General features: G+C 37.0%; 1 protein-coding gene and 1 long non-coding RNA gene across 3 annotated transcripts; one reads left to right on the top strand and one right to left on the bottom strand.

Annotated features, from left to right (window-relative positions):
* The first annotated feature begins 1,102 nt into the window (after positions 1 to 1,102).
* LOC128677097 (uncharacterized) lies at positions 1,103 to 3,051 on the top strand. 2 transcript variants are annotated; one of them, XM_053757705.1, is made up of 2 exons: positions 1,103 to 1,480; positions 2,357 to 3,051. In XM_053757705.1, exons 1-2 carry the CDS (start codon positions 1,124 to 1,126, stop codon positions 2,711 to 2,713), a joined length of 714 nt encoding a protein of 237 aa, XP_053613680.1. In that variant the 5' UTR covers positions 1,103 to 1,123; the 3' UTR covers positions 2,714 to 3,051. The 2 variants fall into 2 exon arrangements, with proteins under 2 accessions (XP_053613680.1, XP_053613681.1); XM_053757706.1 differs by having other exon boundaries at positions 2,363 to 3,051.
* A 9,074-nt stretch (positions 3,052 to 12,125) lies between these two features.
* Positions 12,126 to 14,946, bottom strand: LOC128677054 (uncharacterized). The gene is made up of 3 exons (XR_008405494.2): positions 14,733 to 14,946; positions 13,001 to 13,125; positions 12,126 to 12,382 (listed from the first exon to the last, which is right to left on the bottom strand). It is a non-coding gene; the product is annotated as an uncharacterized LOC128677054 (long non-coding RNA).
* Between the last annotated feature and the right edge of the window lie 11,744 nt (positions 14,947 to 26,690).

A 26,690-nucleotide genomic window follows, 5' to 3' on the forward strand; every position in this document is an offset into this window, starting at 1 on the left:
ACAAAGAATAGTTTCCTAGAATGCTGAATCGTAGCTTTCCTTCAACTCTTTAACACAGAAAAGAATTGTAAAGGTCAGCACACACTGCACACACCACGTCCACACTTGAAAACTACCGTGAAACGAAAACAAGAAATCCATTAAGTATTCCAAACAACTTTTTTATTGGCAACATGTTAAATACGTCTAGGAAGTGCCCTTCGTTTGTTTAGGATAGACCAAATAACCTATGCGGTACGCAAACTTATTTTCCGCCATCAAACTATTAACTATCGCACTTCAGGTGTATTACATAAGGTTGAAAATGCAACAGGTTTAAGTTTGAGTAACGAAAATTAGTGGTGTTTTTTTGTCAAATTGTGACCACTTAATAGAATTAAAATATAGGGTCGGAGGTCGTAATAGTATGGTAGTTTTTGCAGTTTTTTTGCATCCGTTTGTAGAAAAGGAGCTGCTTTCCGGGTCTGCGCTCTCTTGGGAATATCGGGATAGATAGTACCCTATTCTATATACCACCCAAGAAAATTGTTAGCTTCCTGAAGAATTTTGGGATTCGGTTCCCAAGAAAAATATTTATAATATAACTCAATGCTTTTTACCCTTTATAGCATAGAAAGGGTATTTAAAAGTTAGGTAAGGAAAGGTATTTTAATATTTAGCATATATTATTGTATTTCTCTAGGTATAGACAGAGATGGAATATGGATTATATAATTAGGTATGCCGAGAAGGTTCGATGAAGTGAAATTAGAGACATAAATTTTAAACAAATTCATGCCTTTACATGCATTCGTTTAGAAATAGATTTCCTGCAAAATTCTTATAAACGAACCAATACAAACACATGTGAAATTAGCACATAGGAACCGCAGATACCTACTTTAAGTAAGGTAATGCGTGTTACATTCATGTTTCTGAACCAGAACAACAACAGATCAAAGCCATTCACCCAACACATTCGTTCTCAAGCAAATAATTAAAAAAATATATCACGCGAGGGCCGTTCTGTAACAATACGTTATATCGTTCAACAACATGGAACGTTACAAAACAATGCGCAACGCGCCGCGTCGTTCGAACAGTTGCCAGTTGTTGTCCGAAACTCAGAGAGACAGCACGCGTCATGGCGGATACAAATGCCACCAACACAGAAACATCATTCAACTGGACTCAATGGAACAACGACCTCGTCTTCAAACTAATAGACCATTACCGCGAAAGACCCGTATTATGGGATTTAGATTTACCAGAACACAAAGACAAAAGAAAGAAGAAAGTGGCATGGGTCCAAATAGCACAGGCTATGGGCATGGACAAGCAAACGGTTGAGAGAAAAATTAAAATTCTCTATACGCAGTTTCGAAGGGAGCTCTTGATTAGAAGTGATACAGAAGAAAGCAAATGGTTCGCATTCAAGAACATGTACTTTTTGAAGAAACGCGTTTTTAAGGCGTTGTCGGACCCTGAATCCGTCGCAATTGTGAGTACATGTTAATTAAGTATTAGGTACTTTTGTTTGTCTTTGTCAGAGATGTAATGTTTGAGGTTAAGTAATGGTTATCAAACTCTCTGGCAACAACCAACCTGGCGTATGTGCGGTCTCGTGGCGGTCTCTCTCTGTCTGATACACACATTGTCATCATCTATCATATATTTCTATGTGTTTACGTCTACCAATCGGTAGTATGTGCAAAACAGATGGCGCGTTGCGGAATAGTGTTCAAAATAAGCACAAGTGCAAATCCTCTTTCACTTTTTTGATTTCAAATAGATAAACTATTGTATAGAACCATGTTTCTATATTTTTTACTATTTTTATTTTAAGTTCGTTAATATAATATTTTATTCGACATTTTTATTTGAGGTTACAGAAGCTCCTACAACTATTTATATAGCAACATGTTGTAGCACTATGTAAGTGTACAAGTTTTTGCCCGCGGCTCCGCCCGCGTGAATTTCCCACGGGAACATTTATTTTTCCAGGATGAAAAGTCCTTCTCCATACTTCAAACTATATGTATGCGAAATTTCAAGAAGATTGGTTGAGTAGATTGAGCGTGAAGAGGTAACAAACAAACAAACTTTCTTACGCAATTATAATATTAGTTAGGATAGTAAGGATATATCATGCGCACAACCCAAGCTAGATTTGCATTATTATTTCCTATTCGGTTGATCTATGTATTTCGCGCCGGGGCTGTGGAGCGAGAGTAGCACATGGTCCCGGCACAAATGCGGTTGGCGTTGGCATCGTGTGGTTTTAGTGGGTTCAAGTCCCACACACCTGTCCGGCTTCCCGTGGCCGGATGGACGGGACGAGGGTCTTTTCACACGTTAAAAAAAAATGTGTTGACAGTTACAGGCGAGAGATGACGACGTATACGTTTATGACGCTGTACCTGGGCCCAACAGCGACGCCAGCAGCAGCAGTGGTCACAACCAGACTACGAAAAGACGCCGCGAGAGCGAGACAGAACTAGAAGAGACGAAGACAGGGGAAATTTACCGACTCGTCACCGAATTATATCGGGACAGGTTTAGTAAGGACGAGTTCTCAGTGTTTGGGGAGCATGTCGCGTTGAAACTGAGGAAGATGGACAATCTATACGCGAGGTGCACGGCTCAATATCATATTAACAATATTTTGTATAAAGCTGAAACAGGGGAATATGACTATATGGGAGATTCGAAACCTAATATAGGCACATTATAATACAATTTGGAAAACTACCTGTGTGATTAACTTGAGTATTCACCGCCGCACGGCTGGGCTGTATTTTTTTTAAAACCTTTATAAAACCTTACCCTTATAATACACAAAAAAAGTTAAACCTTACTGTATGCTAAAGTTGTAAGTTATTATTTTCATTGCCATATATTTTTTAAAATGTCATAATTTTTGTATTTCACATTATAATGCACATATTATTGGGCTAAATAGTTATTACTTACAAATACATTTATGCAAATAATAAAATATAACTTTGAATTTAAAGTATGTTTTGTCTCGTTCTGTCAACATCAAATGTTTTAAGGTGCGATAGTGACAAAACATACTGTGCAGTATTCGGGGTGCTCTTCAATAATTTCCTTTTATTAGACGATTAAAATACGTTTATTGGAAAGATTTACAGTAAAACAGAATAATTATATTAAATTTGTGCTATCTCAAGCGCGCGTGGACGAGACAGTTTTTTTAGAGAGATCTACCAGTGGTGGGGCGCGTACAACTGATGATCGATGAAAAAGTTGCCGACTTCTCACTCATAGATGGCGATAGTGGTATCATAAACATGCCCCCGGCCTTGGAAGACTCCGACTTCCAAAGTATGACGTCTTCTGGATTTATTCAACTCTCGGGCTGCAGCGGCAACGGGCAGATCTTGGATAACGATCTTCTTATTATTCCTGTAGCCGTCCGTATGTCAGCAACACGAGAAACTCCGTCCGCACCAGGATAAGTCTTCACGATCCGTCCCAATTTCCACTTCAGAGGCGGCTGGTTATCATCCTTTATAAGGACCATGCTGTCCATGGCAATATGGTTTTTATTCGTCTTCCATTTAGTCCGCGTCTGGAGCTCAGCTATGTACTCTTTCGACCATCGTTGCCAGAAATGTAAACGAATTTGCTCGATGCGTCGATATCGGTTGAGCGCCGGAGTCGTAGATGTCGCAGCTGCTACGTCGTCGGTGCTAGCAGGAGCAGTCAACGGCCGGCCAATAAGGAAATGACCAGGCGTTAGCGGGTTGAAGTCATAAGGGTCTGAGGAAAGAGGAGACATAGGACGGGAGTTGAGGACAGCCTCGATTTGTGTCAAAACTGTGCTAAACTCCTCATAAGTTAGTTTCGCGTTGCCTACAATGCGTCTAAAATGATACTTAAATAACCTTACCCCACTTTCCCACAGCCCGCCTTGGTGGGGACTAAACGGAGCAATGTACTTAAAATTTATTCCATTACTTGTAGAATAATTTATAATTTTATCCGAATTTTCACTCAAAATTTTAGGGAATTCTTTCTCTGCACCTACAAAATTTCTCCCATTATCAGAGTAAATAGTATCAGGTTTACCCCTTCTACTAATAAAACGCTTTAGAGCTAAAATATAATCGTCAGTAGTGAGACTGGTAACAAGTTCCAAGTGTATAGCTCTAGTAAGAAAACAAATAAATAAACAAACGTACGCTTTAGTTAACTGGGCTCCTCTGCCCTTCCGGTTCAGTATGAACAGTGGCACACAATAATCACAGCCGGTTGTAATAAATGGAAATCCACCATCCAATCGCTCAGATGGCAAATTTCCCATTATAGGAGATAACATTTTGCCTTTTATTCGCGCACACGTAACACACTCACGAACTATTTTCTTTACTAAGTTCCTAGCACTCAGTGGCCACCAACACTCGCGCAGTGAAGACAATAGCAGCTGTGGACCGGCATGAAGTAAACGTCTATGCTCGTATCTAACCAACAGTAACGTAAAATAATGTTTATTACATAACAACACTGGATGTTTCTTATCGTAGTTGAAATCAGACGAATTTGACAGCCTACCACCGACTCTAATTACTTTACGATCATCTAAAAACAAATTAAGACCTGATAAACGATTCCATTGCGATTTATTTGTTTTTACAATCGTATTATTCAATAAATTGTCATAAACGTCCGGGAACGATTCGCGTTGTGCACACTTTACTAGCAATGCCTGTGATGCACGCAGCTCGTCCGTGGTTAGAAAACCGGTTTGTTGTTTTGAGACGCTCTGATGTCGGCTGCGAATGTTATCTATAAATCTCAAAACAAATGCACCTATGCGTAAAAGTTTAATATATGACGAATATCTTTTGAATTCAAATAAATCGTTCTCGACTGGAATGCAAACAAAGCTAACTTTAGTAGGAGGCTTTAACTCAGGCAAATCATTTAATTCTACCGACTCATTATTATCACGTATAAAATCTAAACTGAATTCACGAGACTGTAAAAAATACGGTCCGTTCCACCACAAATTATTATCAATTAATAAATTTAAATAAACGCCTCTGGACAATAAATCTGCTGGATTGTCTTTACTAGGTACATGTAGCCACTCAGACTCCTCTGTTATGTTTTTAATTTTTGCTACACGAGTTTGAACAAATGTTTTTAATAAATGTGGAGACATTTGTAACCATCCTAGTACGATAGTCGAGTCAGTCCAGAAGTAAGTTTTAGTGAAGGACAATCTCAACGAATCTACAATATGTTTATACAATTTAGCACCTACATAAGCACCACACAGCTCAAGTCTTGGGATAGTAAGTGACTTTAAAGGTGCGACCTTTGTTTTGGCACAAAGAAGTCTTACTGTGGGATTTGACGAGCCATCGCTATAGGTACGTATATAGGCACATGCACCATATGCATTCGAAGAAGCATCACAGAAAATATGGAGCTCAGTATATTGCCTATCCGTATTTAAAACGCAACGTGGAATTTTTAATTCGCTTAAGCACTTTAATGTACCGATAAAATAATTCCATGATTCGGCAATGTCCTGAGGAACTTCATCATCCCAACTTAGTTTATTAGCCCATAACTTTTGCAATAATATTTTTGCAATTATTATAGATGCTGATAATAATCCTAAGGGGTCATAAATTTGAGCTATGATGGACAACATTTGACGTTTATTCAATTTTGAATTATCTGAATTAAAATCAATTTTCTTAGTGAAGTGTAACTCATCACTATCGCTGTTCCAACCTACGCCTAATGTTTTGTTTTGAGTATGCTCGCCTTCGAAATTCTTTATCGAAGCACATCGTGTGACGTCAGAGTTGAATGTCCACTTGCGGAGTGGGAAGCATCCAGACTGCAGGACTTGGCGTGTTTTCTCACAAATGTCTAGCAAGGTTTTGTAATTATCGTGTCCCGTTATTAGATCGTCAACGAAAAAATCATCATTAATAACGCGAGCAACAAATTTATCTTCACACTCTGAGGCTAGCTGACGAATACAACGCATACTAAGGTACGGGGCTGACGCAGTACCATAAGTCACGCAAGTTAATTGGTAGACCTGTAAAGGATCAGTTGGGTTTTCACGCCAAACTATAAGTTGCAACGACCTTTGATCTGATTGAACCATGACTTGCCTAAACATTTTACAAACATCGGCACAGGCAACATACTTGTACTGACGAAATCTTAATAAAATACCGAATATATCATTTTGAAGTGCTGGACCTGGTAACTGTATATCGTTTAACGATTTATTCGAAGTAGTGACAGCACTAGCATTAAAAACAACGCGTAATTTAGTAGTCACAGCACCTTCCCTATAAACACCGTGGTGTGGTAAAAAATAATTAGGGCTTTTGGGCATATCTATGCGTTCCATATGTCCCAAAGCTTCATATTCACGCATAAATTCGACATACATACGTTTATAATCAGGAGAACGTTCTAATTTACGTTCTAATGAAAAAAATCTATTTTTTGCTAACGTATAAGAATCGCCTAACGAGTCAGCTGATTCTTTAAGCGGGATACGTACCGAGAATCTACCGTCAGCCATTCGAATAGTAGTTTTAACAAACAAATCCTCACACAAACGCTCGTCGTTAGTCAGAGGACTACCTGACTGAGGCATTTCTTCTATTTCCCAAAATCGCGTAAGTTGTTCGCTCAGAGTTTGTGACAAATGACAATGTACTTGATTGGTAGACAAAATTTTATTGTTGTTTATAGGACCAGAAATAAGCCAACCTAACTTCGAATTTTGTAAGCAGGGACCATTCGATAATTGAATCCTATTTTCGCATAACAAACTCCAAAATAAATCTGCACCAATCAATAAATCGATATCTGAAGGAACACAGAAAGACGGATCAGCAAGCTGAATATTATTTGGCATTCGTATGAGGGCTTCATCAATGCATGTCGTGGGCAAACCGTTTGTTATGCGCTGCAAGACAATACATCTGGCCTTCGCCGTATAATCGCATATTTTTGATTTAAAAGTAATTTCGCATAAATGATTAGAGTGCGACACTGATTGTCCGACACCCGAAATTCGAATAGTGGACTGTATAAGAGGCGCATTAAGACGTTTTCTTAATCTATCTAAAATAAAACTATGTTGACTCCCAGAGTCTAACAGCGCTCGGGCTGTATGCATACGATTATCTTTATCAATCACATCCACTAATGCCGTGCATAACAAAACAGGTTGCAGTGGTAGATCGCCTGCGCATGTGTATGTATTCGAATAGAAGGGATCACCGCCCACTGATAACAGCGCAGCGGTCGGCATTGAGGTAGCCTGGGGAGAACTGGACATGGCGTCACTGTTAACACTGTTTTTATTAGAACTATTAAAGTGGAGTAGACTATTATGTTTGCCCTGACATTGCTTGCATGGGCCAAACGTGCAATCTGAAAGTACATGTCCAGATCGTAAACAATTGCGACATAAATTATTTTTATCTACGAATAAGGACCTGTCTTGTACAGATAAATTCAAAAAATTATAACACATATACAAAGCATGATTACCGTTACATGAAGGACATTTATGACGTTTATTATTATTACTAGTGAATTTATTTTTGGAATTACTATTATTTGTTGAGACATAACTATGAACTTTATTATTGGCCTGATTGGTTGCATTATTTGTTGGTTTCGATTGCAACTTGTTATGATTAGCACTGATCATGTCCAACATATCCGCTTTATTCCTAAGAAACCTTAGCAAATCATCTAATTTCAACTTTCGTGACGAATTTAAAACAAGAGTGCCCTTATGTTTTTCCCAGTCACTCTCCGTAGCTAAATCGAGCTTCGACACAATTAAATAAATTAATAAGGTATCCCATGTGTCCACAGGCTCCTCTAGTGTCTTCAATGCACGGAGGTTGCGTAACACAGTATCAATAAGTTTGCGAATTAGTGAGGCCGATTCTTGTTTTATATTGGAAAGAGAAAATAACGATTTTATGTGATTATGAACTAGGAGTCTCGCATTATGAAATCTGTTTTCTAGTAACTCCCACGCATGTTGGTAGTTAGACGCAGTAAATTCCAATGCACTAATAACTTGTAAGGCACTTCCACTGAGTGAAGAACGTAAGTAATGAAATTTTTGAATCGCATCTAAATCTGTACGTTTGTGGATCATTGTAATATAGGAATTTCTATATTCAAGCCACTGATCATACTGCCCGTCGAAGGTAGGCAACTTTATCTCGGGAAGTTTAACATGCGCGCGAGGTTTACTCGTAATCGAACTAGACCTAAAATCACTAGAACTGTCCCCAGTCTCATCACTTTCGATTAAGCATTCAGCATTAGCTAAAGCGCTAAAATATAACGACTCAAATGACTCGACATATTCGTTATCGACTGACTCATCTGATAAGCAAAGAATTTCACTATTGATTTTATTAAAATTTTGATAAATATCTATCGCCGCCTGCATTCTAAACTTTATTTCTTTGATTTGAAGCTTAGATGGGCTATTATTTTCAAATAAATCTAAGTATTTAGAAAATTGAGTCAATCTACCTCTCAAGACACCTCTTTGTTTTTTGAGGTCAGAAATATTTGAATTAATCGCTTTTCTTGAGGGAGAAACTGATCGTGCTGAAGGCACAGCTAAATTATCATCACCAGGCATTTTGTGGGCTTGGAAAATAGGGTAAAGTACTCACGATTTAAGCGGAACTGGAACGGCAATCACCCGACACGTCACTAACCGATTCTGAAATTAGCACAAATAACACAGTTTTAACACAATTCGATTGGGGAGGGAAGGATATTCAGAAGGAAACCTAACCGTTTAACTGCTGATCTGGTTCACACGTAGACGTATAGCGTTGACTAGGAGGTCCACGACGTATAGTATTCGCATCGACGTGGTCTTCTCACGATTGAAGAATCCTCTTCGTCATCCGGCCGCAGGATCAATTTTTTGCAGTATTCGGGGTGCTCTTCAATAATTTCCTTTTATTAGACGATTAAAATACGTTTATTGGAAAGATTTACAGTAAAACAGAATAATTATATTAAATTTGTGCTATCTCAAGCGCGCGTGGACGAGACAGTTTTTTTAGAGAGATCTACCAGTGGTGGGGCGCGTACAACTGATGATCGATGAAAAAGTTGCCGACTTCTCACTCATAGATGGCGATAGTGGTATCATAAACACATACATTTAAAGTATGCTTTGACTTTTTTATGAATAAGAGGGTTAATGATAAAGTGAAATTTGTGTTACCCAATTTTGTGACGGTGACTCAGCTATTTTTATTATCATTTTTTTGTCATAATATATTTCATCTCATTCTTTCAATGAGATTTTGGCACGCGAGACATGGACAAAACTTATTTTCCCTACAGAAAAATTGTTTAAAAATCTTTTCTATTTTATGAAGAATAAAAATAATATTCCTCGTTGCCTTACTTTTGTAGAAAATTATGTATGCATATATTTATATTTGGTAAGTGAACAGTTACTATAAGTGAAATGTATAGAAAATAAATATTTTAAACATAACCTTGTTTATTTTTTGTTACTTTTTGTTCTCTGCCATTCAGAAGAGATGTTTGAGGTAAAAACTTTTGACCACTGATTGAATTTAACATCAAAGTATAAAAGCTCCCCTGAGCAAAAAGCCCCCGTTAACTTGTAGAGACGACCACTAACTAGGGACTGTAAGTTGTGAACTCATAACTAGCTTAGACTGCACTGGAAACTGAAATTATGTCCAAGTTTTTAATACTGCGTTTCCTTAGGAGTCGCGACCCGTTGCTCCGTTGCGCTCCTTCGTCCTCCGTCACGATGATGTATGAAGTTTCGATGTACCTACGTCACAACCAAATGGTCTGTGACCTACGTCTACCCACGCATTTTGTAATTTAAAAAAAAGTATTTTTACTATATCATATTATTAAAAAAATATATATGGAAGAAGCAATAATGGTAAGCCCTCTTGGCATGATGGGGACCACAAACTTGGATATTAACCTCAAGATAGGGACCAACACTGTTCAAATGAGTTTCTATCGGCATTTATTCTCAGCAGGCTGGTCGTTCGGGAATGCCAGATGGAGTTTTTTGAGAAATTACTTTTAATCACAGATGTAAGCACATTATCTTATAACTATGCTTTTAATATAAATTTTGACGTGAAAATGTGCCTTGAAGATTTGGCTGTGATTTTACTGCCTGACGTCCTACACGGGAATGCTTTTGTTTCCTATCAGAGCTAGTGCTCCTTAGTCGCATCGTACGACCTCCACGAGACGATATGGAGGATATGCAATTGGAATGGTGGTTCTGTGGCGGAATCACACGCCACAGAACAGTGATCACTAGTTGATCAACTAGTAGGTACAACAAACACAAGAAAAACCATAATCAGGGAAGCCATTGAGCAAAACAGGGTCATAATGGTATGAGTAGAGTTATAGAGGTTCTCCTGAATAATAAAATCCGACGCTTAACCTGGCTTTGCGGGCTAGGCCGCGTTGAGGGGCTCGCAAGTAACTTGCGCTAGTAGCTGTACCAGACAGACGCACACAACTCGCTGTCTAAGTCTGATTAAGTATAGACTAGCGCTCTTGTATGTCTCGACACAAAATGACACAAATAATATTTATTATATTTCATATTAATTATAAATAAATAAATAAATAAAAATATATTAGACCAAATCATACAGATTGAGCTAGCCTCAAAGTAAGTTCGAGACTTGTGTTATGGTATACTAACTCAACGATACTATATTTTAAAATAAATGCATATATAGATAAACATCCAAGACCCGGGCCAATCAGAAAAATATCATTTTCCATCATGACCCGACCGGGGATCGAACCCGGGACCTCTCGGTTCAGTGGCAAGAACTTTACCACTGCGCCACCGAGGTCGTCAATATATATAAAAGCACAGAAACGGTGCCATGACCGTTGAGACGTCAAGGGAAAGTCATCTTCGTTTGCATGAAATGTGTTATTAATTAACACTACACTGACTATAAACCTAAATTGATGTTTAAACCGTGTTTAAACCTTGTTACATTCCTATAGTCATACATTGCGAACGGGACAGCTCGATCGTTGGGTTAGCAAGCCTACTCTCCACTCTCCACCAGCAGCGCAAGTAACCAAACGAAGCATAAAAGACGCAGCCACAAGGGAAATTACCCGGCTATGCTCGGCCCGGATCATATCTCCTTGTCCGGACGAGTCGCGCCGTCATCGGACCGGTGTTTATGACATCTGTATTTATGGCGGCTATACATATGTGTTACTGTATATTGCTGAAATAAAGCCTGTGTATAAAATAATATATATAAATAATAGATTCACATAATGAAACAAGATAATTAAATGCCACTTTAGTTGATCAATTTTATTTATAGTAACATTTGTATTTTTGTTCTCTTTGTTTTTTTTACTCCAACATTTGTGACGTCGCTTGTGCCCAATGTCATACGAACCCTATATATATATATTTTGTTTTGATAGATGGGAAAAATATCTGATTTTGTTTGATACGTCAAATTCACTCTATTGTAGGTGGATAAGACTGAAATAATATAAAATCTCTGAAATACTGTCGGTCTGTAAAGAGAAAATAGACGCGGGTATGCCACCCGCACTTACAAAAACTTTTTTTTAATGTGTCCTATGGGTATTTTATAAACACTGTAATTACACTGCCTCTCTCTACCTGAATTAAAAAAAATATTTAGTGTGTGTGACACATAGATTGAGCTAGCCCCAAGGTAAGATCGAGATTTGTGTTATGGGATACTAACTCAACGACACTATTCTATAACGCAACTATACATTTATAGATAAACATCCAAGACCGATCCAAGTCAATCTGAAAAAGAGCATTTTTCATGTTGACCTGACCGGGGTTCTAACCCGGGATCCACCACGGGGGTCGTCGCAATGACGACAAGCCTTGAAATTTTTCTACTGCCTTGTCATGGAAACTGAAAGCGATGTGGGAAATATCAACTCTGTACGACAACTGGGAAGTAGGAGACATCTAACTTGCTAATTGTTTACAGACAGACAAGCAAACATCGGGACAGATGAAACTAAATAAAAGCTTGTAATAAAGTTTAAATTTTTTGGGCATTTATTTTAGTGTTTGGGTTACTTTGTGTTTTTTATCATTGTTGTGTTGTCGTTGGTGTGAGCACGAGGTCCGTTCTCGGCAAGCAGTTGTCGCAGGAGCAGGGGTTGTCCCCTTGCGGGGCAGTTGGGGCAGTTGAGGCAGGTGGGGCAGGCGAGTCAGATGGGGCTAGCGGATCTGGGCTTGATATGTCTGATGGGGTGGTATCAGACAACGTGTCTGGGGCTTGTCGGTAGACTGAAACATGATTAGAAACATTTAAATTTTAGATTTTATTCTTTTGGAATACAAAAGTATAAATTTTTGCACTTAATTTTAAAAATTTTGAGGTTAATATGAAACAAAAACAAATTTACATTAGACATACAGTGTATGCACACAATATGTATAAATGTTGTTACAAATAAATAACTAAATAAAAAATAGGAAAACAGAACTCATAGGATCAATTCGTTGTCCGTCTGTCTGGCTGTCAAGACCTTTAGCTCACGCGCGCGTGGAGGCTTCAAGTTGTTTATATGAAATATTCGGTTTTACGGTGTCTTTCAAAAGTGAGAAAAAATGAACTCCGAAAACCTGACGAGATGAGAGGGTTCAAAAACGATGAAGCACTTCGAAAAAAGGTTTGCTCTTCGCTGCTTTCCGTGCCCTTTTGACACACTACCCTGCGTCCAAAAGACCTACCACGAAACATAAAAATGCGTAGCATGTTACTAACGTCCTAACGTCCCATGTCGTGTACGCATCGTGTAAAAAAAAGAGAGAATGTGTGGACGCGACGTCGTGCTGCGTGTTTTGTTTCATGGTAATAAAAAATATCAAATAAAATATGCGAGTATCGAATAGAGTACTCACTAATCCGCTGCACGATCCTCTCGAGCCGCCTCTCGAAGATGGTTCCGACAAGCAAGAACATCACAATAGCCACAAGCACAGGCCCACAGTTCCACCATTGGATCATGCCATAGGTTTACGAGGAGCTAGAAACAAAATACATCTTATAGTTAGAAATAATAAGTGTTTAATTTATGCTAAAGTAATGCTAAGTTTACAGCATTATTTTAGTTCAATACTTTCTCTTACCATCCAAAGGCGAGAGAGAAAGAAATTGCATTTGAGATGCCTTTGCGCTTGTTTATGTTCAATACCTTGTTGTAACTTATGACTGTCCTGTACACTCGGGCTGATTTGATGGCAGTTTCAATGAAGCCTTCGAAGTGGCTTAGCTTTGGCAAGATTACATTTAGTCTCCAATATGGTGTGTGTAGATTTGCCATCGACATGCAAAAATGAAGAGTTACCATTTCTTTCTAAATGGCGAAAAAAAGTTCATCTGTCTACAATACCTATTTGTTTATTTTACAGTTAAAATAACGTTTGCATACCTAATATCAGTAAAGATGTGTGATATATAGATCTACGTTTTCGCGAGGATTTAAAAAACTGCAACATGTCGAAAGTAATGACTAGAGCATGACTGTGTGTTTACTTGGATGAACTAATATGAGCTCTTCAGTTTATCATCGTTGGAAACTAGTGGAAGTCTCCCCTCTTAGTTCCAGAGTTAAGGTTTGAGATTGGGAAAGTTTTACCGTTGCAATAAAGATTAGGTACCTATCTACTATTTTATCTGTGTATTTTATATATACACCTAAAGAGATTTTTATATATTTGCTTATGGAGTGTGTCAATTGCTAAACCTGGTGTCAGATTTTATTAAAGTCGCCCAAAGGCATCTGACATGACTTTTAGGACTACCTACCGCGTCTATTTGTAAGTAATCGCATACAAACTAGCGTACAGTCAACAGCACATGAACCTACCCAAATTTATTGCAAACACGAGTTTGCAGTAATAGGGACGACCCTATTACCGCGTTAGAAAGATCCATGCAGAGTAACGTGATACGCGGTCGACTGTACCTTACATAGGTATGTTAGGTATTAACAATGAACAGTATTAACAAAAAAAAAGTGAAAAAGTGCCTGTGAAGGCCTAATTTCTGAATAAATGATTTGATTTTGATTTTGACAATTAACAGGATTAACAATTATTTGTTAATCCTTATCTTTACATATAACTAACAGTGATTCCAGTAATATAATTAACAGTGAAGAAGGTTTAGGGTTATTATTTATTATGTTTTACCCGAGCGAAGCCAGAACGGGCCGCTAGTAATAGATAAACAATTGTTTGTGTCTCTATTCTGCGCGATCGACGAGCTAGTGAATACAAATTCCTCACGTTGTTTCATTGGAACCAAGTGGCGGTTTATGAATACTATACAGGAGTCATTCTTACATATTATAAAACAAAGTCGCGCCTATCTGTCTGACTGTCTGTTCGCGATGAACTCAATAACTACTGCACGGATTGTCATGCGGTTTTCACCATTAAATAGTGAGATACTTGAGACAGGTTTAAGTGTATATAATATAGTATGTTTTACCCGAGCGAAACCTGGACGTGCCGCTAGTATTGGTATAAACTCATGTGGCACGAGTAGGATTCGAACCCGGGACCACTGGACCAATCGCTTCGACCCTGCTACCACTTAAAAAGTACCTTTAAAGTTGTATATACTTACAATTTGATATTATGGATGTTTGAATCCTGAGTCGTGCAAGGTAGTATTCCATTGTTATTTGAAGTCGAAGAGTGAACGTTAGATTCCCCGCTCATGTTGAATGGAAAAGTTTACATTCTCCGGTTTTTTTTATACCCCAGCCGATGTTTTGAGAGCCATTCCACAATTAATCACGAGTTTTCGCCTCCCCTTTGACATTCGTCGCTCTGACAAATGTTTTTTTTTATTACGAACGTTAAGAAGGTTGAGCCACTTAAGGATTTTTTGAAAAAAAAAAAAGTCTCGCCTTTGATTCGTTGAAACAATGAGTTTGAATTGCTTGCTCTTTTTTATTAAAGTATCTTAACATTGTGGAATTTAGGTGATTTTTATTTTCATTCCGGACGTATTCTGACGCATGTGTTGAGTATAAGTAAGTTAGTGGACAGCCACCACATTTAAAGGTTATATTCTATTATTATATATTGTTTATGGTTATCATAGAGAGTGACATTGTTGTTGTGAAAAACGGTTTGAATTTGTAAGACGTTAAGATGTAGCAGATAGAAATAGAAGAGATTTAATATAGAGAAAATGATTTAATATAAAGGAACTTTAATTAATAAGGGCATTCAGATCTACAAAGCCAATAGCATGAAATTTCGAAGGAAAATAATGAGTCTGATTGATGTATGACCTAATTTATCACGAGTAGGATTCACCCGGGACCTTTCGATACAGAAACGGTTGCCTTATCATTACACCACTACAGCTTCGTACCTTTCATACTTACCTACCAGGATATAGGATAGGAATAGAATATCTTTACTGGCATAATTAATATTCTTGCCTACAAAGGTTCAGTTCAATTATTTTCTTTCTATCTTATCGAGAGTGTTATTGTTTCTGATGAAGACTTTACCCAATTATTTTATTTATAAATGGAAAGACATGTCTATATTGAAGCCTTAAGTTCGTGGACTTTTTAAGAGCGAAGAAAAACAAATTCTTATTCTATAACAAGATCTGGTTAGCGCAATGGCGCAAAAACGCAAAAATCTCGCGACAGAGGCGCAGAGCCCCGGCTGAAAAACTACTGGGATAAAAATAATCTTGCCGCAGAGTAATCTCTTAAAAGATCATCTGACATTTCGCGCCGTTCCGAGAGCTGTCCGCCAGTGGGACACGCGGTCATCATTTTGAAGATAAATATGCTTTGCCCATACTTCGCTGGTTTCACTGTGGTTGTACAACATAATATAATTATTTTATTTATGTTGTCCAATATAGAGCCCATATCAGGGGGCACGGTAGTGCCCCCGCTCTGACGAGCCAAGCGAAGCGCCTTACCTTTTCTCGAAACGTTTCGTCGTGTTTTTGAACCCTCGTAACTTTGGTTTGGATAATGCCAGATAGTTAACATTTTCAAGATACAATATCATGAGTACATTAATTAAACATGCAAAATTTGAATATCGTAGCTAGTATACTTTAGATTTTATAGATGTCCAAATACACATAATTTCGTCACCGACTCACTGATCATCAAAATTGTTATACAATGTATAGAAAAGATAAACATACAAAATTTAAAAAAGCACAAAAACGGACTTCTCTTGCATTTTTGTCCATTAGAAATGATTATAGTTTCCTGTTACATAGTTGACTAAAGTCACACAAACGGTGGCCACCAAAAAGTTACTTCGTCGGGAGACGATCCTGGGAAATATACATACAGTCGAGCGCAAGTTTACCGACCTACCTATTAGTACCTAGGGTAACTCTTTATGCCGCGAAAATATCAAGTTAAGTATAAATATTAAGTTGATGTGCTGTCGACTGTACATTATTGTATATTCAGCTCGCAATGGTTTTCGATAAGTAGACATGACTATCTTATGATTAAGAGGCAAATGTTTGCGATCATTACGATAAATTGATTAGCTAGAAAACACACAAAAAATAGTCTCCCATTTTCCGTGCCTGTGAGTGTTAGTTGTCACAGACAGGATAAAAACCGTTTCTCCGGCGTTACCGTAAAGATTTTGCGGTTAGCGTTATGATAGGAAGGGAACCGATGACCGAAGACATAATGATGACGATTTGTGGAGTCCGTGGCCAATTATTTTGCGGTGATTTATGGGATTTTGATTGGGTTTCGAACACGTTTGAATCCATTCTATAATCCTATCAAATCTAAACACGCTGTTTTGATTTTTTAATGAAATTGTTTTAGGTTATGTTTTATTAATGAATAAATTATAATAACACTTCAACGGCTCAGACTAAGCACTAAGTTTTTATCGCGAGTTCGATGAACAGAAACGGGCACAATACTGACAGAAACGCGTATCGTGATCACTATGCCACAGAGGTCGTCAACATGCTTTCAACTCTGCACTATTTTTATAAAGACCTAACAGAGCCCTAGGGCGTCGTGAATCAAAATTTGAGAACCGTTGATTTAAGGAAAGTAATGAGAGCCTGACAAAACCTACATTAATATACATAGTACAAATCAATTGCGGGCAAAGTTTCCTTTATTTAGCGGCCAAAGTACGGAAATCAAAAACTAACAGTGCCCGCCAACTTTGCTCCCATTAGGCCTATTTACACGGACTTAAGGAAAATGGACGAGATTTTATTAATTATTGAATTTTCTTTGCTAGATCTACTGAAGACGTTGTTGGCCTGTTCATCATGCCGGACTGTACAATGTAGGATCCAGACTCGATCGCTGGTCAGGGGGCTTACCACGTCTACTTCGCGACCTAAACTGATCTGCATCACAAATTCGTACCGTCGACTTAATTTTTAGTATGAATGCGATTCATTTTAGGTTCCTAAATTGAACTGAGTTGAATTGGAATCGTTCCGTAAAAGTCGATGGTAGGCCTGCAGGCCTACCATCAACTTTTATTCGAAATTAAATTCGTATTCATACTAAAAATTAAATCGATGGTACGAATTTGCGATGCAGTTCAGTTTAGGTCGTAAAGTGAATCGCGTTATGAGATGATGCTAAGCCCCCTGGTCAAAATGGAAAATTATATTTTTCAGATTGACTTTGTGTCTATTTTTATCAATATAAGGTAATAACGTGTCTGATTTGTCCCTTTATATATATATATTTATTGTAGGTAATATAGAAAAAAAAACATAGCTGGTTCACCGGGGTCCGCGGTGTCATAGCCACGATTGAAACATGAAAGATAAGAGAGAGAGAGAGAGAGAGAGAGAGAGAGAGAGAGAGAGAGAGAGAGAGATAACAAACATGTAAACACTCTAAAGACAAGAAAATAATTCTCAAATTTAAAATACAAAGAAAATTTTCACAACAACCGAAACAGTTTTTTCAAACGAATTTATCGTCGTGCCGGGCTGGATGGTGCTCGAGACAAACATTCATTTGTATTAATGAAATAGCTATTTAAATGAATTTACTCTGAAGGGGCTATTTATAGGAATCAAAGCCACTTGTTCGCATTTCTACATAATATTTACCTAGAATTTAATAGGAAAAATGCCTGTCAATCAAAATCTGGCATTAGTTATTTATATTAGTTACCGGGGCTTCGCTCCCGTGGAAATTTCGGGATAAAAATTACACTATGTGTTATTTCAGGTTATTTTCTACCTGTGTACCATATTTCATAACAATCGGTCCAGTGAAGAGGTAACAAACAAACTTACTTTCGCATTTTTAATATTAGTTGGGATTGGTATAAGGAGTAGACAGAGAGAAAAGTTGTGGCATGTGGTTCCGCACTAGAATAGGACATCACCTAAGCGCTAAGGGACACAGCCTAGACAGCTGATAGACAAAAATAGCATTCCCAAGGAGGGTTGACGTCAGGCAGGCGGCCATAAAATCAAAGCCATTCGGCGGAATCACACAGTTCGAAAATGGGTAAAGGCCCCCAATCACGCTAATAACTTCAATTGGAAGACAGCTGAATCTCGATTGTTCCGCTTTTTCTTTTTCGATTTGGTATTATAAAAAATAGAGTTTGACAGATTCATGAAACCGTAAACCAAAGTTGTCGAAACGGAAAAAAAATGCCGACGAATTCGAATGCAAATCAGTAACAAGATCAATTTATATAAACTAAAATTCGAAGCGGTGGTGGTGTAATGTAGATCGAAAGGTCTCAGTTTCGTATCCTCGTACTCGTACTCGTGCCATATGAGCTTGTATACCAATCAGACTTATATATAGTATATACCACCACTTGCTTCCGGTGAAGGAAAACATCGTGAGGAAACCTGCACACTGGTTGACAGTTTAGTTCACTAGCGTGTATGCGACAACCTGCCACTAGATGGCGGTAAGTAGTCGTAAGTCATGTCATATGCCTTTAGGCGACTTGAATAAAATCTGACACCAGTGTTGGCAATAACACACTCCATATGATGATGATGATGATGAACTAAAATTAATTAATTAAACAAGCATCATCTATCACTTTAACTCCACGTCTGTTTACGATTCGTCCCGCGTGCGGACCGCAAAAACAATCGACACGCAACAAATCCGGGCGATTGTTCCGACCGGTTGTAGCCGGATTATACTAACGGCTACTAATTGCTACGTGGCCCGAATCGGAAGTATCGGCACTCGCCAATGACCGATGTGCCGATGAGATACTTGAGCGCTCAAATCTTTTAAGGTGAATTACCTTGAGAACATTTGCAAGGTCATAAAACCATGGATTTAGTAAGTACTTCGACCTAATTCCATGTATAAAACTGATTCCAACCCCTTGCTTTGGCATAGCAACATTTATGACGCGTCCCAGTTTGTCCTGTTTTGTTGTCCTGTACTCAGTACGGAGAACCTACTAATTACATGGCAGATTTTCTGTGATGTAAATTCGGGAGAATTTTTCTTTACTAGAGTAGATTCGTTATGGAAAATGGATGTGAAGTTGTGAGAGTTTCAACTTCAGACGAGATCGAGCAAAATAAATTCAAACTTTTGCTATTATTTGGATAGTAAGAAAACCGGTTGTAACCGGATTATATTAATGAATGTTGATTGTTTCATGGCCAAGAATTTGATTCAATTTCTATCATCTTCCCATACAGAATTTTTAAATTATAAGTATTACTTAATTCAGTAACAGGAATTCTACAACCTAAAGGTAGGTAAGTATGCGAAAAAACATCAAAAGCGGCCGAGCGATAAATACAAGAACAAAAATGATGTGTTTAACTTGAAACCCAGATATAAAGCTAAAGTATTTTTTATCTGTGATCAATCTTGAACAATTTTGACACGATGAAATTTATGGGAAAATGTTTTTTCTCTTTACGTAGAAACTAGAATACATAGGTAATTTATTTGGCACTGAAAACGTCTTTGTATATGACCTTGACATGACTGACCTTTTATTAGTGAAAAACTTTGCTTAGTCAGCGTCCCGCGCTTTGAATCAAACCTAATTAAACCTTACTATACACTTATACGGAACTTTACATAATAGCGGTAGTTAGGGCACATCACCCGACAATAGTGCCCATGGAAACCATTTTAATAGCATGTATTTTGGCGGATGGCGCGGGAACGAAATTCATTCGGCCCAAAATGAGTTCCATTGTTCCTCGGCTTGATAAAACACGGCAGGAAAATTACGGAGGCCATCTGATTGTGTCAGTCATGAGGCGGCGGCGGTATACACAATATTGCCGGATTTTTTAGTATTTCGGTTCGTCCGGAAACCGGCCGTATTATTGAAGTTACGCAGTTGATTCTCTGTTCGGTGTACTGTTTAAGTGGGACAGGGGCGGTTTTGAGTTAAATTTTTAAATTTGACTCAACTGTACAAGGTTTTAAGAAAGAATACCTCTATGTAAGCTTTACTCTGTTCTAATGTTAAAAGTCTTGCGCCGTTGACGTTTTTTTTCCGTAACATATCACATACACACACAACATATCTATGGTACGGAACCGGTTGTTTGCGAGTCCGACTCGCACATGCCAGGTTTTATTAATAATAAATAACATGTAAGTAGATATTACACGCACTTTTTTTTACTCGCAATTTACATTATGAAATATATACTATTATTATATCAAATATATACTATTATTATAAAGAGGTAGCGTTTGTGAGTTTGCATGTTTGAGGCGGTTAATCTCCGAAACTACCAAACCGATTTTTGATCTAAAATTATTTCGCTCTTAGAAAGGAACATTATCCAAGATTGCTATAGGCTATATTTTATTTTAAAATTCCCACGGGAGCATAGCTCCGGGCAACATCTTAGTATATGTATAAAAAAATCTTTTCATAACAGGATATTTTCATAAAATTCCAGTCATTTCCCAAATTCCAGCAATAAAAAAAAGTACTCCTTCGCAAGCCCAGAAAACTATAATTTATGATAGTGATTTAGGCCCTAACAATGGATCGCCGTCATTATTACTCATTAAGCGTACTGCCTGATACGTAGACTATAAAACTATAGATGGGCCATGTTAAACAAATTATTTTTAATAAAAAAAAAAATAGTCATCACAATTTTTAATTTATTTTTAACTGTTGCCAACAGCTCCGCATGCGACGGTCTGTGATTGACATATCTATTCTAAATTTCATCAAAATCGGCACAGCGGTTTAGTCGTGAAGCGTGACATGTATAATATTAAATATGGGAGTATGAATTTATCAGTTTCGATAAGTTATTATGATATATAATTTTATAATGAATAATTACGAAATTTATAAAAATGAAAATCTCTCATTTCCAAAATCACCGAACGCTCGTATGTTTGTGGATATTGCTTTTTATCCATATTGATTCTCATATTCGAACTGGATTAAAAATAAAATAAAAAATGAAAAACCCACTTGCCATATTATGTATGATTAAATTTTTTTTTCTTTTATACTTTACACACCACAATTTAAACTCGATAATAGTTGCAATAAATCATCATTCGACAGCATTGGCTATATTGATTTTTGAATGTCTTTTTCCGATATTTAAGCTTAATTCTTGTAATCGAGGTTGAAATGAAATAATAATATTATTGGTCGTATATACATAATTCATTTATTTGTGAATATACATATACACATGAAGATAAAATATAATATCGTTGAGTTAGTATCCCATAACACAAGTCTCGAATTTACTTTGGGGCTAGCTCAATCTGTGTGATTTGTCCTAATAAAAAAAATAAAGAAAGATTACAAACCAGTGAGGGGTAGCGATATAAAGTTTTTAAATTACAAATTTGTGAAATCCATACCAATATGTCTGTCTGTCTGCTCGTTCGAACCGCTGTACCGATTTTAATGAAATTTCGTGTGCATGTAGTAAAATACCCCGTTAAAATATAGGCTATTTTTTCCATTCTACATCTAGTCAAAACAGTAACTTTTCAAATTTGAAAAACAAAATGTTATTTGCAGCTTTTATGACATTTTGGAGTCAAAAAGAATTTCTACTTTAATGAGACGGAAAAATTAAAAATCTGGTAATTAATAAAACAGACCAATGAAAGTGACATTCAATCGTGTTTGATTATTTAAATAGCTTCATACATTTATTTTTTCCCTGTCTCTTTTCAACTATTTTCAAAATTCTGTAATTTGAAAATAGTTGTCTTTATTAATCTATCGCTTTATATACTAATGCACTATCTACACAATTTATATATCTGGTTCTTACAATCATTAATACTAATTCTTCCTCTAATACATTTACACAGGATGTTAATTATATCGCGGAACTGATCCAGACACAGTCTTGGAAGGTCAACTGCTGGATAATTTCTTATTTATGACTAGGTGAAGATAATATTCATCTCACTAATATTATATAAAGAGGAAAGTTTGTGAGTGTGTTCGTTATTTCCTCAGGGCCAAACGGCGGGGCCAATTTTTATCAAATTTGGTATTGTATACGGTATCTATAATACTTTGATTAACACAAAGGATACCTTTTATCTCGAAGGTACGCGATTCCCTTAGGATTTTAGTTATAAAGTCTGATAATCAATAGCGCTTTATAAAATAGACGGCACTAGTACCTATCCATAAAAACGTAATTTATGAAAATATCATTAAGTTACGAAATGTTTTAGAAAAAATAAAGAATCCATTTGTTTTGAGAATTTCGATATATTTTGGTTGGAATACTTTAATAAACATCGACACGCTACTTATGTGCAGACGACAGACGCTGTACAGTGTGTACGAATATCAGATTTCAATATCAAACACAAGTTTATTCTAACAGTTCAACCACAAACTGAGATGAAGTCACAAAGCCGGTCCAGGATAAGTTTACTGAGGACTTCGAATGAGCTCTGAGCATATCAGCAAATGTTATACGCTAGTTTGAACCGGATTTCTAAATGTTGCCATGTCAGCAGGATCCTGTCAATAACAATCTTATGAAAATCTATATTTTCACTTAAGTAAGACTTCTAAGTGCGGTGGTGGTGTAATGGTAAAGACGCCCGCCTGTGGATCGAAAGGTCCCAGGTTCGAAGCCACATGACTTTGTACCAATCTGACTCATGTATTCGTACAGTGTAGAAAACAGCAGGTAACTATATAAAGTTAAACGCTGGGCAGATAAAGTGGTCCACTTATTCCGATGTGGAGTAATTGATGGACAGTTGCCGGAAAATTGTGCTGACTGGCCGACCCGCGCCACGCGTGACTAGAATTTAGCCAACTTCACACAAAAATAAAGACGCAGCAGCGACTAACGTCAGTCATACACTATCGCCAAACTCAGATGTCGAATTCGAATTTAGAATTATTAATTTTATTAAGACGCCGCTGACGTTTAGACAAAATGGCGTAGTTTGCTTTTTTCTGCGCAGTGTATAATTATAAATTTTGACATCAATAAGTGATATATCACACCACTTATTGACGTCAAAAATTTACTTATTTTAAACTAATGCCAACTTCTAAAACGCAGGTGAAGAAGATGCGGTCCATAAACTTCACCGCATTCTTGTAGACATTTCCACTATTCACTTTAGATAAAAATAAAAATCAAATAAAACACCCGTAAAATGGATTTCATTATTTGACATGCGACATTTTACTTATATTCACACCAGTAGAACTATCATATATCTTGTGCAACATATTGTTATACGAAGATAATTTATTAAAAGATAATTATAATTTGTTTAATATAATTACAACAATCTAATGGTATGGACTAAAAGACGACCTCAGTGGCGCAGTGGTAAGGTTCTTGCCACTGAACCGAGAGGTCGATCCCCGGTCGGGTCATGATGGAAAATGATCTCTTTCTGATTGCCACGGGTCTTGGATGTTTATCTATATTTGTATTTGTTATAAAATATAGTATCGTTGAGTTAGTATCCCATAACACAAGTCTCGAACTTACTTTGGAGCTAGCTCAATCTGTGTGATTTGTCCTTATATATTAATAATAGAAATATAAGTAGAACTTGAGTACGAGTATAATACAATACGTTTTTAAGGTTAAAAACGTTGTACTTTAAATAAGGTACTACTTAAAAAAGAGTACAAATAGTGTGGCGCGGCGTCTTACATTTTAGATAGTCATAGAGGCAAACTTAACAGTTTAGTCTATGGAATGTTGCGCGTTTATTCTCTATTATAGTGATAAGGGCATTCAGTTCTGTATTCGAATATAAAAATGAAGAGTAATTATTTGATTTTTGAAGATATTTTGACAAGAGCAAATATATTGAACATTGTTTACAGTAGCTATTATCATTGTAGATGATAATATGGTTAATCATCTAGTGTGTGAAAAGGAGAGGGAAGTGATAAACCAATCCATCCAAATTGCCAAGAAAGTTTTAATGACCCTCGGCCATGGGAAATAAGACGTAAGAAAGGAATCTTTGTTCAGTAGTGGGATAACAAGGAATAAAATAAAATTCAGTAATGGATTGGCAGATGAAATAAAACATTAAAGTTTTTTCGCATATTCCACTATCGCCGTGTTCTATTCGCCATAAACCAATAGATACAAGCTCAATGTCATTTCTGACTTCAATATTAGCCGCAAAACTCGCCGCACGCCACGCCACACGCTCCGCTGCCCGCCAGGCGCTCCACGCTTCAATCTTGATAGCAATATTCCGTAATCGTGCACCAGTTTATTAAGAAACTTCTCTCACTTAACGATAGTTTAAAATCTTCTCGTTGGAGTAAACTGCAGACTTGACGAGCTAGGGTCGCCGCTCACATAACTGTCGGCCGAAGAATCGACAATATTTTTTATAATCATTGAAGATGAGAGAGCGCTTGTATCTTTCTTTCTCGAGAAACAATAATGGTAAGCCGATCTGGCATGATAGGGACCAACACTGTTCAAATGAGTTTCTTTCGGCATTTCTTCTCAGCAGTGGTCGTTCCGAAATGCCAGTAGTTTGTAGCTTGTGAGAAATAACTATAAATATAAAGATTGACGAGAAAAAGGGCCTGTGAAGGTCTAATTTCTGAATAAATGATTTGAATTTGAATTTGAATTCGTGGAAATTTCTAAATAAAAAGCAGTATGTAAAAAGAGCTTAGATAAAAATTAACATACGTATATTATAAAATGAAAACCATTGCTGTACTATTGCCGGGGTGTGTGTGGTACGGAAATGGACTGCACAATAATTAATTTTAAATTATATAATAATTAAATAATAGTATGTGTGTATTAAAATATAACATAGAGTCATTGATCAATTGAAAAAAATAATTTTCTATTCATTTCATTCATTCATAAAAAATACTGTTTTTAGTGTCCGTTGAACGTTACCATGGCGTGCGTAACTACTGAAGATTGTAGGAGACAGTGCTCGGAACTTGTATTGGGAATTGTTCCCGTTGTCAATATGCTACTTTCTCAGTTATTTCCTTATTTCTTGTTCTTCTTGTACACAATGTTTCTTTTTTTTATTTCAAAAACAATTTTATACATTTTATACCTATTCATCTTTCACTGTTCGCTTTTTGGAATTCGTTGTACTTCAGCTAAATTGTGACAGTTTAAATAAAATTAAATAGATACAAAGAACCTCTCAGTAAAATTTCAATAAGTTTTCTTCTCAACGTAACAATGACATTCCCAATCCAATCGATCAGTCAGCCTGTAATTTGGGTTGCACCAGTCAACTTTTATTTTCATCTGCGCATAAAAACGCAAAGTACGCCATTTTGTCTAAACGTCGGCGGCGTGCGAGTTAAAGCTGACTGGTGCAACTTCTCCTAAATTTATATAATGTTGGGTTGGCCTTTAAAAAACAAAGCAATTCGTTATTCCCAAATGAAATCAATCATCGTTTGAGCTTTATTCAGACGTGTCCTATTTCTATAGAAGACTTACTTTTATGAATCGAATTGCGACAAAATACCCGAAATAAAACATCAATTACATCAACATAAGTATTACACAATCTGAATAGCAATATATTTATTTCTAAACAATAATTTCTCATGGCAATCAAATTTTATTTATTCAATCAAACGTTCAACAAAATGGATGGCCATTGTAACCGTCTAAGCCTGCAATATTATCGAGAATGCACTGCAATTCTTCATCACTGATTACTTTCCTCGCTATTAAACTCTTCATACCGCCTGCTTCAGGTGTGCTTATGAGCACTACATCATCAGTCACCATCATAAACTGCATTCTGCCAACATAGCTGCAGAAACTTAGGGAAATATCATAATCCTCGCCTTTAGCTATCAGCGCTTTATGTTCCAACACTTGTATTATTATTTCTAGTTTGTTAAATTCGAAATCAGTTGGAGCAGTATTCTGACAAATATGTTTCTGATCTTCAATGTCTTCTTCTGTAGCTTTAAACACTTCAATTTTTGGACATTCGTTCACTTTAGTAGCCAATGTAGCTACTGCGTTATTATACCAATAGTATAAACCATACCATTCTCCGCTTAGTTCTTTCAAGTCACTTATAGATTTTGGTGTTATAGGATTTTCAGCACA

Source organism: Plodia interpunctella, chromosome 17, assembly GCF_027563975.2.
Source record: "Plodia interpunctella isolate USDA-ARS_2022_Savannah chromosome 17, ilPloInte3.2, whole genome shotgun sequence".
Classification (NCBI taxonomy): domain Eukaryota; kingdom Metazoa; phylum Arthropoda; class Insecta; order Lepidoptera; family Pyralidae; genus Plodia; species Plodia interpunctella.

Bases quoted from the DNA above. Each gene is read 5' to 3' on its own strand.
- LOC128677097 (XM_053757705.1), top strand. From the start codon at position 1,124: ATGGCGGATACAAATGCCACCAACACAGAAACATCATTCAACTGGACT. The intron at 1,481-2,356 runs GTGAGTACATGT...ATGTGTTGACAG, and splicing joins ACCCTGAATCCGTCGCAATT to TTACAGGCGAGAGATGACGA.